The following is a 15,054-nucleotide window of genomic DNA, read 5'->3' on the forward strand; positions in this document are numbered from 1 at the left end:
TTAAATTTCCAGTAAACGACATACTACATGCAATAAATTACTAAATAATATTAAAATGTTTGAAATGCAACTAATGAAACATTAGCGAGTGATGTGTCAGACTTAACTCTGTGCTTTTAACTTGAAACCCGGAAGCGGATGTGGGTGTGTCGCTAAAATGATCGCCTCCAACCGGCAGGATATCAGCTTGTTAGCAGGTGGATATTAGCAGTTTAGGAGTTGAGTTCTGGTATAAAATGCAGAGAGTTGGAGCCCATGCGGAGCTGCGGACTTTAGCGGAGGTGGGGACAAAACTTTAAGCCTTCAGCTTCAACGCAAAACCAAATTTTATCGGTTAAGAAAACGTATGTTTTCATTGAACTGCTGCTAACGGGCTAACCAGCGAGCATAATAGGGAAGATCAGTAAAACGCTAAAAACAGTACGAACTAACCCGATTAGTATCTCTTCTTCCCCTCTTCCTTCGTATCTTCCTCTCCTCCCTTTTTTCTTCACCTCCTCAGTGTCAGTACAGTTATCCAGTAGAGACTCTGTCTGATCTTCAGAGGGTTCGCTCACTGTTTTCTGATCTTCGCCTCTATGTGGATTTTTACTGTGAGTACAAAATGTTTCTGGCTTGTCACTTTAATTCATTCATTCAGCAGTACACTCGAGCCTGCTGTGGCGGTTCCTGTATGTCTTTCACAAGAAAATATTTTTTCAGTTTTAAATGAAACCGGAGGTTTTTACAGTCTGACATTGTTGTTGCCTCAGGACCAAACCAACTGCCTCTTTATGTCCGTCCTATGGAAACTACAGTTCCCACAATCCTCTGGTGAACGTAAGCAGAAATTCTGATGTTGTTTTACCCTGCATTCGATTTGTACCCGTAAGTCGTAACTCGGAGTGTGACATCACATCCGGTAAAAAGCGAGTTGGATGCGTTCTGTTTACCACAGAAGAAGAATAAGAAGAAGAAGAATCAACTTTATTGACAGTATATATATTTTTACATACACACACTGAATTCGTCTTCTGCATTTGACCCATCCTTAGTTGAACACACACATGCAACACCCGGCAAATTGAAACACACACGGGAGCAGTGGGCAGCATATTGGGGGGTTAAGTGCCTTGCTCAGCCGGCTAATGGAGGAGGGGAGCTTTTTTTATTTCGCATTAATCACTCCACCACACCCAAATTTTTCCTGCCCGTCCGGTGGGGGAATCGAACCGGTGACGTCATTCAGGCACTGTTGCTATAGCAACATCTACTGGTTACAAGTCGCACCACTTGATAAACAACACATTACGTGGTATTTCACGCCTAACAAGACCACAGCTGTGTGTCCCCAGGCAACAGTGAGACAGTGCTGTGTCTACGACTTACTAAACTGGACACAAAAAAGACAAAAGCACTAAAAACCTGCAAAACCACAGCTTTTATTTACAGTTGACGCTCTGGGCAGCCATCTTGGATGACGATGTCCTCAGGGAGTGAAGATCACACTGGAACCATATTAACACGTCTCTCATGTACCCTCAGAGTACAGATGATGCAACACTACAATACGACCCCCTGACAAAAAACCCAGACTGTTCCTTTAAAGTGTGGCTGCTGACCGTGTGACTGCTTCATCACTGATGGTTGATGATAATAAAGCTGAAGATGATGTGTCCTCTGACAGGTTTTCCCAACAAAGAGAGGAAGAAGCTGGTTTACCTGGCTGGGACTGTTCCTGTTCAGTTTGAAGGTGAAATCTCGTCTGCTGTATTCTCCCTGCGAGCTCTTTTGGTTCAGTTTATTGTCGGTGTCAAATGATGTGCTGCATATCGGAGCGTCCTGCGTCCTCTCATTCATGTGATACAACTTAATACATTTATTCGCAGACATCATCCGAACTGACCTTTGATCACGTTTTTACTCAGAAAAACTGTCCCACCGCTTCTACTATAGCTGATCATCATGTCATAAACCATCAGAGAACCGAAGAAAATTTAAATTGAAAAGAAAACAGACATATTCCCCAGTAATTTATCTAATTGTGGAAATACACAAAGTAACATGAACATCCAAAATCACTTCTGGTCTGATCAGTCTGGCCAAGTTTGTTCTGTCCGGGCTGAACTGGTCTGGGTTCTGTGTGTTTTTTAATATGTTCAGTGATTTTTAGTTTGCCAGTCAGACTTCACAGTGAATGTGATGTCCACATTTTTCACCCTGTTCTTCCTCCCATCACCACATCACCATCAGCTGAGTATCTGTTTTGTTTTCCACTGACATGTCTGAAGTTATTGCGGTTCTGGGCCCATCAGTATTTTATCTGGGTTGTGGTTTAGCTTAGATTTCTCTGGTCTGTTCTGGTCTTGTTTCATTGACTCCTGGATCCCTTGTGTCTTTACAGGAAGTGAGTATAATATCCCAGTGTGCATCTGGCTTCATGAGACCCACCCAGTGTCCCGTCCCCGCTGTTATGTCTGTCCCTCTGTCTCCATGGTGATCAACCCATCATGTCCCTGTGTGGACGCCTCTGGCAACATCAGTTTGGAGGGATTGAACAATTGGACTCATGTAAGACCAACTGAGCATTCTCAGTCAAACTGGGGTAGTTAGTCCGGTTAGTTAGTGGTTATCTGTGCAGGTAGCAAGGCAGCAGGTAGTGGCCCCCAACTTCAGCAGACTCTGTAGAGTCATGTGTTAGCTTGGCTCAGCAGGGATTTGACTACCAGTCTACCAGTTTGAAGGTGTGTCTCTGACTCACTGGTCTTCAGTTGATGATGTCCAGGTTGTTTCTTCTGGTGATGAGCTCATTTCATTCTCCCCTGTGAGGGCTTTTCCATTACACAGCACAGCAGGTAACGGAAGCTGTTTACCTGGTGGAAGTGTTGCTCTTCATCTCACCATTCCTGCTTGTACTCTTCCTCCATGTAGGATTACTGAAGAAGGCGCTAACGAAGCTCCACTAATTCAGTCATAAACACACTTCATGTTCGAGAAACTCTTCACAATAAAAGCCCTGTTATTTTGTTAGTTAAAGAATTTTATGATGAAGCAGCAAAATCAGGAAATATTGGCTTTTTAACAGTATCGTTCACACGAGTCCTGCAGCTGAAAGCGAACATGATGAGTCCAGGGGTTCATGGGAATGCAGTCTCCTTCACAATAAGACAATTGGCTAGTTTAATTATTGTCTGAAAAATTAAGATGCTTATGTGAAAATGTGGATGATGATGATGATGTTGCTTCCTATTAGGGTGTGTCCAACCTTTCATTGCTTGTGTCAGAGATGAGGCGGGCCTTCCAGAAGGACACGCCCCTTTATGCCAGGTCTGCTGTTCAAGCTCCGCCCCCCGAAGCTGTACAGGTTTCACCATCAGCTGGAAGGTGAGTTGTTTATATTTTACTTTAAATCCCCAGTGAAGTTTTATGCTCCAGTCTTACCTACAGATGTTCTCAGTCAACACAAGAAAAGAAAAACATTTAAAAAAGTTGTTATACTTTTGTTTCTGCTTCTGCAGCATCCAGCATCCCACCTCCACCTCCCACCCCTCCCCGCCCATCACCTCCTCCCGCCTGTCTGAAGGGACAGGTAAGCTTCCTGTGAGTCTGTGATAATCGTGAGGACGTATGAACTGTTCAACATGCTGATATTGGAGGACCAAGTGAAACCCCTCCCCTGTTTTGCAGCCAGCCAATGGGCGCAGAGCAGCGAGGTGCGGATGGGGAGGTCATACACTGAGGAACTGCTGGGGATTGACTTCAGTGCTCCTCCTCCTTCATCTTCCTTCTCCAACAACCCGTTCCTGAGCTCCTCCTCCTCAGGTGAGACAGCAGCAGGAAACACCTGAGCTGATGTTCATGTGACTGCATCTACAGGTCCTGTGGCCATTAGGTGAAAAAACAGGAAGTTAAAGTTGCAGCAAAGACGTTTGAGTGACCTGAAAGGAAAATCACCAGCGACTGAGAAGTGAGAATGAAGAGATCGATTCATATCTTCTCCCAGTGTGTTCAATACCAATTTATCAAACTTCCCCCAGGACGTCCTGTGATTTCTCACAAAATAAAAGTTCTTTTATCTCTGGTGAAAGTCTTAAAAGCACTGATTCACAGCTATGGTGTAGTTGTGCTCTATGTCCTTGAACCAGTGTGATGTTGGCAGCTCTGGTTGTCTGAGTCCAGCTCGGTACAGCAGGTTTTGGGTTTGGGGTGAATACAGTGAAAGCCACTTCGCTTTGTGTGTCTGTTTTGGCTGCCGTTTGCATTCAGCTGCTGCTGAGTGATCTTAGCATTCGATAGGTTCATCCTCGCTCACAGAGTGTTAATTTCTGTTGTAGCAGCCGTAATGACTCAAATATGTTCAAAGTCCATTAGAATTGAACACGGACGCAACAAATTTGTCAGAACTTGTGATCTAAATTTCAATAATAAAAATAAAGTTTTAATGCCAAAGCTATGATGTTAAAAGAAATGTGCCATTCAACCTTTTTTTATCTTTATTAAAAATAGAGCTTTAAAAATTATCAGTAATTATGTGCTGAAGTTTCACCTACATTGCCTGACTCATCGTGCCTTCTGTTGTGCAGTCACCCACATAAACCTTCAACCCTTACTTACAGTACTACAGTATTACTTCAGTGGTACTCCATCGGGTCTTTGTCTCTGCAGGCGTTTCCCCTGCAGATCCTCTCAGCAAGATGATGGGAGCTCTGAGGCTGGACAGAGAGTTCAGCAGAGACCAGCAGAGTGAATCACCTGTACGAATGGTCCAGTCAGATCCAGCCAGGGATAAAAACACAGGTTCTGTGGTTCTGGTTCCAGACTCTGGACCAGCAGCTAGACCTCAGCGAGACCTCTGTACTGAGAGACTACAGTCACAAGCAACAGCTGGAGTGGACCACATCAAGGTGAGGAGAACATCTGGGTCTCATCGAGTCTCATAGAATCTCATCATGTCTCATGTCTCCTTCTTGCTTTTCTTCTATCAGATGGCGACTCGCCTTCCTCCAGACCGGGCCCCCATCTTCCTGTCTTTGATGTCCATGGAGGGACGGAGCTTCATAGCCAGTGATGTCATGGAAGCTGTCCAACTCAACAAAGATTTCCCATCAGCCCTCAAGTTTCTGACCCACAGCTGCCCCATCTGTCAGGAGCAGGTGTCCTTCACTAAGGTGAGAGGCGCATCATCTGACTCAGCCAATCAGAGACCAGACAGCCTCATTCACCTTCTCTGTCTGTGTTTCCTGTAGATCATCACCATGACTCACTGCTCCTGTTTCTTGTGTCAGACGTGTTTCAAGACGTTTTTCTCGTCTGCCATTAAAGAGAAGAGCATCGACCAGCTGGTTTGTCCTCAATGTGGCAGACCTGAGATTAGAGGTCAGAGAGGGATGGAGGAGTCCATGGACTACTTCAACCTGCTGGACACACAGGTGGGGGTGGGGGGGGCAGAAGTTATTTTGAAAGTAAGTTTAAACATGTGCAGAGGTTTGTTTGTTATCTCATCTGGAATGAGTAGTTAATTGAAGTCCTGACCTGACTAATCAGGTAAACTGAGAGCTTCTGGACAGTGAAACTTTGGTGATGGATTACAAACACCAAGTCAACATCTTCTTTATCCATGAAACATTTCCGGAGCTTCGCAACAAATCCGCATTGCAGGATTCTCCGAAACAACTGAAGAAGCTTTTTAAAAACATTTAAAAAAAACAAAAAACAAAAACAAAAACCCAAAACGGCTCCATACAGCTCAACCAGCGTAATCCAATACTGCTGATTCTCTTTGGTTCAGTGTTGGAGTGTCGAGAGAGAGTTGGAGAGTCCAGAGAATTAGTTGCTTTTGTTTTATTTGTTTGTGTGCAGATTCGTCACTTCCTGCCTCTTCAGATCCATGAACTCTTCCAGAGGAAACTCAGAGACAGGGCCCTGCAGGAGATGCCAAACTTCCGCTGGTGTGCTCATGTAAGGACCTCAAACTTTGGAAAGATCATGTATTTACTGATTTCCTTCAGGTTTAAATGTGATTGAACTGTAAAATAATTCAAGAGATAAATGTAATTTAGCATCGTCATCTGGTCTAAACTAGTGATGGGCTCAATTAGCTGCTCAGTCATTTAAATATCACCTCACCAGTCAGCAGCAGAAACATCAGTCGGTTATTAAACTGATGATTATGATTGTATTAATGTCTGTGTAGGAGCCCATTGTGTGTGGGACACATCCTGTCCAGCAGGTGTCGCCTTTGAGCTCAGGCTCACTTTCAGTAGGAGTACCTTCACTCAGGGGACAGGTGCTGCTGGACGGAGGAGCACAGATGGTTTGTGGATGCAAGTCTTGTAAAGTGTGTGTGTGTGTTTCAGTGTTCATTCGGGATGCTTCATGAAGCAGACAGGTTGAGAATGGACTGTCCCAGCTGTAAAAAGAGCACCTGCTGTCAGTGCAGGTCACCTGTAAGACACACACACACACACACACACACACACAGTTGTTGTAGAGGAGTGAGTTAGATCATGGATTAAACTCCCACAGCTGACCACAGATCAGAAGCAGGGTCTGTTTGTGTCTGCAGTGGTCTCCCCAGCATCAGGGAGTCTCCTGTCAGGAGTTCAGAAGGTGGCAGCAGCAGAACCAGCCAGACCACCAGGACACTACCCTGCTCAGCGGCAACAGCATCGGTACAAACATACCACCACCACCAGAGCCTGAAACTATGTCCTCCTATGTCCTCCTCACTCCTGACACTATTTCCTCTTATGTATTTCTATGTCCTCCTGACACCTGAAACTATGTCCTCTTGAATCCTGACAACATCTGACACTATGTCTTCCTATGTCCTCCTTACACCTAAAACTATGTCCTGTGTCCTCATATGTCCTCCTGACCGTATGTCCTTCTGACACCTGACACTATGTCCTCCTATGTCCTTCTGACACCTGAAACTATGTCTTCCTATGTCCTTCTGACTCCTGACACTGTGTCCTAATATGTCCTCCTGACACCAGGACCAGGTTTGTGTTTCTGTCAGTGAATGAGTTTGTGTTGTCTTTAATGTCTCTTTCTCTGACCAGAATGTGTATGTATTCGTCCTCAGAGTGTCCAAACTGTCAGTTTGTCTTCAGTCTGTCTAAAGGAGGCTGTCTTCACTTCACCTGCACTCAGTGTCAGCATCAGTTCTGTGGAGGCTGCAGCCAGCCCTTCAGTCCTGGATCTGTGAGTTTGTATCTGCTCTTGTCAGCAGTTTCCCGTCTGTCCTGGCACCATGAAGGTCTCACGAGTCCACTCGTTTGTATCTGACATGTCTGAAGTCACAGTGGTTGTCCTCAGTCTTCTTCACATCCAGAATCACACTGACTAGATTTTATTGAGTTAAAACTCAGTCATTAAAGCTATTTGATAAAATGAGTGTAGAACAAAATGCATTTTCCTACTCCGATTTTTATATAATTTTCTTTCTTTTTTCTATTTTATATGATCTTCCTATAAACAATTTATAATGGAAATCTGTATGAAGAATGTTTAAAGTTAATAGTTAATATTGTGAACAGGAGCCCCATTTGGAAATACTTCACATGTGGTCACATTGGATGATGTTGGTTCGATGTAGACCACACTCATTGGTTTTTGTAAAGACAATTTTCTTATGGCATGTAAGGTAAGGTAAAGTAAGGGTAAATTTTACTGTCCCTTGTGGGAAACTTGTCTTGGCCAGTAGTGGTACAGGCTGCGGCACAATAAAACAACATAGAGTCAGTAAAGTGCTACAGTTCAGCGATGGACGTGGTCTGTAATATGGCACAGTCAAATTTCACAACAAAAATAAAGTGCAGAGTGCACTCTGTACATCAAGCAATATAAAATGGACAAAAAGGTATAATTTAAGAACAGGTAAAACCCTGAGGTAATAACAATAGATAAAGAAACAATCGGTAAAAGCGAGTTTCAGTTAAAAAAAACAACAAATAAATAGATAAGAGACTGGTCACGAAGATAAGTGAATATATGTAAATTGTGTTACGCAGTTGCATAAGAGGAGTTATTCAGACTGTTTGTTAAGAAGAGTGATGGATAGTGGGAGAAAAGAGAGCCTGGCTAAGAACGACCCTATCAAAGACAGACTGGAGGGATGGGAGGTCTTTTTGACCTATCACCTTCATAGCAGATTTCATCAGTCTATAAATTTTGTCATCTAATCTTCACCAGACTTGGTACATCCCATATTTGGATGCACCTGAACCAAACCTATGAGTTCATATTTGGGTGTCTCTAACTGGTGACCAGACACGAGTCTCAACACCCAGTTTGTTACAACACTAAAAAACAAAACAGTTGACTGAACAGTGACTCATGCCTGATGATCCTCCTCACTTTCGTGCACAACTCATTTTATTTTAAACTTCAGTTGTAAATGTTGAGTAAAAATATTTCAGACCAGGTTTAGAGTTTGAATTAAATTAGTTGTTGATGGAAATGTAGGGTTAGGGTGGTGGTTGTTGAACTCCATCTGAGCTTCGCTCGTTAAAGCTTCAGTTTGGCAGCTGATTTCTCTGATTGTAACCTGCATGAAGTCGTGTCACTCGGAAAAATCGGCTGCTGCCGTCTCTTCACTTCCTTCCTCTGTAAGGACACCAGCTTGAATCCATTGAGCTGGAAACTCCTACACAAGGTTTAACTTTTTAATCTTTGAAATTTGTCCAGACAGAAAACTTTCAAGCGTGTTTAATTTTCATGTAATATGTTCAGGCCTGCGATTTCTCTGCCGACTGTGGAGCCAAAGGTCTTCATGCCCACCACCCCAGAGACTGCATTTACCACCTGAGAGACTGGAGCGTGGCCCGCCTACACCTGCTTCTGCAGGTAACAGCCAGCTGGGCCTCCTTGCTTTGACAGCTCAGGTGTGTGCAGGTGATCTGTGGTCTGTATTGACGGCAGGCCATGACGAGGACCATGTTCTTGTCTGACAGTATTACCGACTGTCTCCTACCTGGTTGGAACCAGCCAGTGACAGCTCACCTGACACCGGAAAAACATACTGTTTGGTTCTGGAGCTGAAAGACGACTGCAGCAGACTGGAGGAGCCCTGTGGACGGCCTGCACAGCCTGAATATGGAGGTTACTGCCAGTAAGACCACAGCTCTCAGTAACAGCCTGCCAGGCTGATCCCAGCGCAGCTTACCTGTCTGAATGTACTGATTGAAGAGTGTACCTGTAGAGATGCGTTTGTGTCCTCATCAGGTGTAGTTTCCACCTGTCTGTTCCGGCAGGGTGCACTATAAGGAGCGTCTGGTGGAGCTGATTAACCGCTGCTGTGGTGACCCTGCAGTCCTCTTCAGTCCAGCAGAGATGAAGACGGAGCTGCAGCGATGGAACATCGCCGTGCCCACCAGGAAACCAGATGAACCAGAGGTCCTGTACGCACACCGCCTTCGCATGGTCAGTAACATCTTCATCTTCACTATGACAACCACCTTCAAATTAATGAACCCTTAACTTCCCCTTAACATGCCAATCATCTTAAATCTAACTCAGCCTGTCTGTTGTCAGTTGGTAGCTGCATATCCTCTGTCTTTTAATGTGAAAAACCAAACTCTATAAAAACAACTTACTTTGAAATCCCTTAATTGACACAGGAAGTAGAGTTACAGGGCTTCGCTTCCACGTGAATGTGAAATATTTGACAGGTCGATGAGCGATGAGTTAAAGGTGTTGAGGTTTGGGTTCTTCTTCACTGTTCAGTTGAACCATCACAGCACAGGATGTCGTATGTGTCTCCTCAGACTCTGACCAATAGCGTTCCTCTGAAGAAGCAGCGACGCTTTCTCCTTAAACTCAACAATGACCTCTGCCCTCTGCCCTCTGCTGTGGTGTGTGAAGCTCCGCCCCCTCACCTGTTGCTGACTGACTCCACCTATTGACGTGCAGACAATGAGAAGCAACCTTCTGTGACACCATAGTAACCACTAACTTTGATTTCAAAGGGGAAGTTTTGGAGATAGTGTCCTTCTGACCACACCCACCATCTGTGATGTCACAGCAGGTGTCACAACACTGATGTGACATCAGAGGGGGTGTGGTGAGCATTCATGCCAAACTGAAGGAAAACTGAGTCCTCACCTGTCTTAGTCCCAATGACATCATGAGTGACATCACGAAACAGCTGCCATCTGATTGGCTCATTAGTTGCCATGGAAACTCAACCAGAGAAACATACCAATTTATTAGAAGAATAAAAAAAATGGATTGAGCAGCCAATGCGATGGTTTTGCTGTTGGCAGCGATGATTCTTCAGCTGGGCTGATGTTCACCATGACAGGCCGAATGTTATCGAGTGTTTAAGTGTCCACATCTGTTTCGGTTAGTATATGTTAGCACATATGATCAACGTGTTTTCTGATTGGACCGTTGTCAGTGTTGGCTGTGACGAGCGCTGAACCCACAACCCTCTGCTTTACTTCGTTCTGCACTTTAACTCTTTGGGTGAATATACTGAATAAACAATGTCACAAATAATATTCTCTTGTCTTCCAAATGGAAAATGATTTGATTTAATTTCACTTTTATCAGAATATATCAGACATGATGAGTCAGTGTGACAGACTGAGGAGCAAAACGTGGGTCACTTTTATCATATCAGTTCATACACATTCTTTGTGAACTACAGTAACACCTCCCGCCCTGCCGTCGTCATGTGACAACTGTCATCCTGTCGATGTCACAGGTAGGAAAGCAGAAGATGCTTGGCTGATGTGTTTTTTTTCCTTTATAAGACAAACTTTATTTTCACAGTCTAAACATATAAACTCAGTTGTTTACTGTGTGAGCAGCGATGGAGCGTCATCTCTCGGTGGACTGAAGGACTGAATCTCTTTGATGACCCTCTCAGCGATGGTTTTGCTGTTGGCAGCGATGATTCTTCGAGACATCAGGTCCAGCGGTCCTCCTGAGCACAAACAGAGACAGACAGCACAGTGAGCTCTTTGAAACCCTGCAGGCTGTCAGCTGATTTGAATCAACAACGAGCTTGAACTTCCTTACCCTCCACGTCCATCACAACTCCTCCAGCCTCTGACACGATCAGCGAGCCAGCAGCGACGTCCCAGACGTGTGGTCCGATCTCGTAATACGCTTCGACACAACCGGACGCAACCAGACACATGTTGATCGCTGCCGTTCCTGCACTGCGCACGCTAGTGACATACATGTACTGTCAGAGCAACACATTCACTCGACAGTATCAGTGGTATTACTGCAGTATCAACCGTGTTACCCGTGTACAGGGATGCTCAGGATGTTCCTCAGACTCGAGAAGATTCTGTCCACAACTTCGGGGTCTCTGCTGGATCCAAACTCTGTGGCGATGATCGACTGTGTAACGTCTTCAAGAGAAAAAAAAAAAGGACAAAATGTCAAATTCTGGTTTCTTGTTGGATCAGAGCATCGTAACATGTTTGTTATTCATTTCTGACCTTCCTGATCAGAAACCTGCAGTGGCTCTCCGTTACAGAACGCTCCCTTCCCCCTCCTTGCTGTGAACATCTTGTCTTCAAGACAGCTGAAGACCACCCCGAACTGCATCTGAAGGAGGGCACAGAGAGCTGCGACCATGGCTTAGACTGCATACACACTATGCTATACTGCAGTAGATTGCAGTACAGTAGTGTAGTGAAGTGCACAAAGTACATGAAGCCAACTTAACTCACCTGCTTGTTCACAGTGAATCCAATGGAAACAGCAACAAAAGGAAATCTATGAAAGAGACATTAAAGGTCCAGTGTTATGATTTAGTGACATCTAGTGGTGAGGCTGCAGATTACAACCAACTGAACACACCTCGTCTTGCTCTACAGCTTCTGTAGAAACGTGGCGGACTACGTGGAAGAGGACCATGTCACAGGCACAGCGTCAGGCTTTGAGGCCACGTGACACGGGGCCACACTGTCAGGTGGCCCACAAAAGCCCACGAACATCAAACACCTTTTGTGAATGAAGCAGCTGTAGAATGGAGGATTCATTTCAATCATCAAATCATTTTATCCACATTCAGCAGAGGGCTAAACAGGAAGTTAGCTGCTGTTCTGATTTCACAGGAATGAACGTGGCCCCGCCCTCAACTTGACATCCCAGTGACTTGTCCATGACAAGAAACCACATGATTATAGACTAATGAAAACATAACTGTTTCTGCCAATAGACCACATTTACAAGGTGGCCACTTTCCTCCGAGCTGAAGAGCTGAGATGATGTCTCACATGGGGAATCTGACAAAATGCTGGAAAGACAATGGACGGTGACTTGAAGGGACATCCATGTTTCAGAGTAAAGCGGCATATCTGATAACATTTTACGTTAAACCGTCAACCACCTCCTCACTAACATTACTGTTTCATGGTGTCACATGATGAGACAGGTGGAGGTGTAAAGGCACTTTTATTTACACCTGGCAGTGAAACCCAGTGGATGTGAAGTGTCTCTTCAGCAGACCTCAGAAAAGTTCTGGTTCAGTCAGTAACGTTAACGTTAACAGTAACGTTATCACATGATTTCAGACTCAGTGAAACGTGTTTCTCTGTCGTGTTCATACACGTTACATACAACACAAAAGTGTCTTCCAGCAGTGCTGACTAGTCAGCAGAGGGCGCCAGGATGCTGCGTCCCTCCCAGCATGAAGAAGAATCACACAAACCTTTGCTAAGTAAAACTAAAAAATTAGTTTAAGTTCTTTATCTTCAGTGAACAAGCTAAATGTTGTTAGTTAGTTAGTGTAAAATCTATAAACTGCAAAGAAAAAGCATATTAAAAACGTTCTACTTTGTCTAAAGTTACTGATGATGTGTTTCTGGTCCAGACTACAAAAATCTTTGCTTCGTTATTGGTTGTGCAGTTTGCGCCTCTTCAGTACAACAGAAGGAAAATCAAATGTGTTATTTTACTTTGAAATAAGACGCAATGTCCCCCAGACTGTCTCTGTCGACCTGACAGGAAACACTGAAGTGATGATGTCAGAGTGTGTCACAGATGAGGACGGCGTGATGGTTTCACTGTGTTTCCTTAAACAAATGCGTTTAATTCAAAAAAACAAAAATCACCCATGAACGAAGTTGGTCGTCCCATCGATGGGATCAATGATCCAGGTAGGATCATCAGTCAGTAGGCAGGGCTCACCTGCAGCCACAGACTCCTCCCCAATGAACCTGACACACACACACACACACACACATGACAAACTGTTGTGAGCTCTGAACTGATCAGTTCAAACACACAAGGTGCACCTGTCTGACAGGTAACACTTCGGAGGTTCAGACTGAACATTGTGTGATGGATTATTTTCCTTCTGTTCTTTCACTGAATAAACATGAAACGTGTGTTAACAGTTGTTAAAATCAGAATAAGAAAATGTGGAAAAGATTTGGATTAAAAACTGATTAATATTAATTATTTGTTCGACTGTTGTGATTAAAAGTGTTTTGGTTGGAACATGTTTCCTCAGAGACCACATTGATCTGGAGAGCTGATCACCTATCAATAACTCACCTGTGTGTGGGGAATTTCTTCTTCACCGACTGGATGATGAGCTGCTCCACTTTCTGGTCAGTTTGTGTCACCAAATCAACAGACGAACTCTTTGTCATCACCTCCCTGTCGCCCAGCAGAGCTTCACATACCACCTGATCAGCCATAAATACAAATGATCAGTCATCAATACACCTGATTGTTCTCTAAAACAAATAAAACAAATGTTGATATCAGAACTCAGAGGTTTTAATCTAACTGTGTTTAATCTAACCTAACTGTGTTTCCTGTTTCAGATCACTGAGATTCAGAGAAGAGGTGTGGAGGCACACACACACACACACACACACACACACACACAGTGTGACCTGTCCAGCTCTTCGTGCAGCAGCGACAGCGTGGTCCATGGCGTCCTGCCAGACGTCAGCCATATTGGAGGAGCAGCTCCTTATAAAGAGAAGAAGAATCACTGACCTGTGATCTGTTGGACTCTTGACTCGAACACGTGACAGGTGACCTGATTGCTGCTGATTGGTCTGTAAAAAGTACTGATCTGTCATTGACACATTGATCCGTTGGTCGTTAAATTAGCTAACGGATGAATCAATAAAAGAAATAACCTCTGATAAAAGACTTTGAATGATCTCTGTTGATTTTTAAGATAAAAACTGAGGAAACACTAGAAAAGCTCGTCATGCTGATCTTCATTTTATTAAAGTTAGAGCAGTTTGACTTATTGGATTTTATTCATATTCTGTCCATTTAAATCTGAGCTCCACATGAAAACATTACAGTTAGTGAAAACGGACCCTGAGGCAGCGGCTGCGGGTGGCCACTAGGGGGCGCAGTCTCACGCTGACCGCACGTCTGTGCAGGTGTTTTAGGGTTATTAGAGTGGTTAACTGACGGATTATGAGTGCGCCGTTTTAACTGACAGTGCGTCATGACGTTTCAGTAAGACACGAGTCGCCCGCGCTCACTTGCTGTGTGTCGTGTAAACGAATCGGCTTTTTAAAACAGCAGATTCTAAACGAAGTCTGGTGGCACGGACGGCGACCAGAGAGGCCGAACACTGCAGTGAAACGCGCTAGTTTAGTGTGCAGGAAGAGCCACTAACAGCGTAACAAACAAGTAAATATTTGCAAAATAAAAATAAATCTCACCTGCCGTCAGCCTGAGAATCCACTGCTACGACCGGGGGGGATCAGCCGCTCCGCACACTTCCGGAGTTCTTCGCCTTCTTCTTCTTCTTCTGTTTCCTCTTCTTCTGCTTCTGCTTCTTCTTCTTCTTCCTTGCGCAGTGGAGTGTTACTGTGAGTCTGAGGCACGTCTGAAACTGAGTCTGCAGCCATCTGACAGTTTTATTAAAATATATTGGTCAGTTTTTAACACGTTCTCTGTACTTACACATCTTTATTTCATGTTTGTTTATTTACACTACTTGAATTGTTCAATTTAATTTGATTTCTACAGCACCAAATCAAAACAAAAGTTATCTCCTGACAACAGAGCGGGTCTAGAACAAACTCATAAACAAAAGAAGTCTTAAATACAGAGAGAACCTGAACAGAC

At 44.2% G+C, this 15,054-nt stretch overlaps 2 protein-coding genes across 8 annotated transcripts; one reads left to right on the forward strand and one right to left on the reverse strand.

Annotated features, from left to right (window-relative positions):
• The first annotated feature begins 110 nt into the window (after positions 1-110).
• On the forward strand, positions 111-10,227 carry si:dkey-181m9.8 (E3 ubiquitin-protein ligase RNF31). 4 transcript variants are annotated; one of them, XM_046408206.1, is made up of 18 exons: positions 123-281; positions 503-593; positions 1,667-1,732; positions 2,384-2,550; positions 3,233-3,363; positions 3,498-3,568; positions 3,667-3,801; positions 4,645-4,883; positions 4,965-5,147; positions 5,226-5,408; positions 5,839-5,937; positions 6,336-6,425; positions 6,545-6,650; positions 7,067-7,185; positions 8,716-8,829; positions 8,937-9,094; positions 9,237-9,405; positions 9,750-10,227. In XM_046408206.1, the coding sequence occupies exons 1-18, from the start codon at positions 237-239 to the stop codon at positions 9,885-9,887; spliced, it is 2,304 nt and encodes a 767-aa protein (XP_046264162.1). In that variant the 5' UTR covers positions 123-236; the 3' UTR covers positions 9,888-10,227. The 4 variants fall into 4 exon arrangements, with proteins under 4 accessions (XP_046264164.1, XP_046264165.1, XP_046264162.1 ...); XM_046408207.1 differs by having other exon boundaries at positions 5,265-5,408; XM_046408208.1 differs by lacking the exon at positions 9,750-10,227 and having other exon boundaries at positions 111-281; positions 9,208-9,399.
• A 424-nt stretch (positions 10,228-10,651) lies between these two features.
• On the reverse strand, positions 10,652-14,790 carry impa1 (inositol monophosphatase 1). Of its 4 annotated transcripts, none has more exons than XM_046408212.1 (9): positions 14,646-14,789; positions 13,851-13,929; positions 13,504-13,637; positions 13,059-13,163; positions 11,673-11,718; positions 11,439-11,547; positions 11,240-11,348; positions 11,008-11,159; positions 10,652-10,912 (listed from the first exon to the last, which is right to left on the reverse strand). In XM_046408212.1, exons 2-9 carry the CDS (start codon positions 13,911-13,913, stop codon positions 10,782-10,784), a joined length of 849 nt encoding a protein of 282 aa, XP_046264168.1. In that variant the 5' UTR covers positions 13,914-13,929; positions 14,646-14,789; the 3' UTR covers positions 10,652-10,781. The 4 variants fall into 4 exon arrangements, with proteins under 4 accessions (XP_046264168.1, XP_046264170.1, XP_046264172.1 ...); XM_046408214.1 differs by lacking the exon at positions 13,851-13,929 and adding an exon at positions 13,957-14,018 and having other exon boundaries at positions 14,646-14,717; XM_046408216.1 differs by lacking the exon at positions 13,059-13,163 and having other exon boundaries at positions 14,646-14,790.
• Positions 14,791-15,054: the final 264 nt, after the last annotated feature.

Source organism: Scatophagus argus, chromosome 13, assembly GCF_020382885.2.
Source record: "Scatophagus argus isolate fScaArg1 chromosome 13, fScaArg1.pri, whole genome shotgun sequence".
NCBI classification, from domain to species: domain Eukaryota; kingdom Metazoa; phylum Chordata; class Actinopteri; family Scatophagidae; genus Scatophagus; species Scatophagus argus.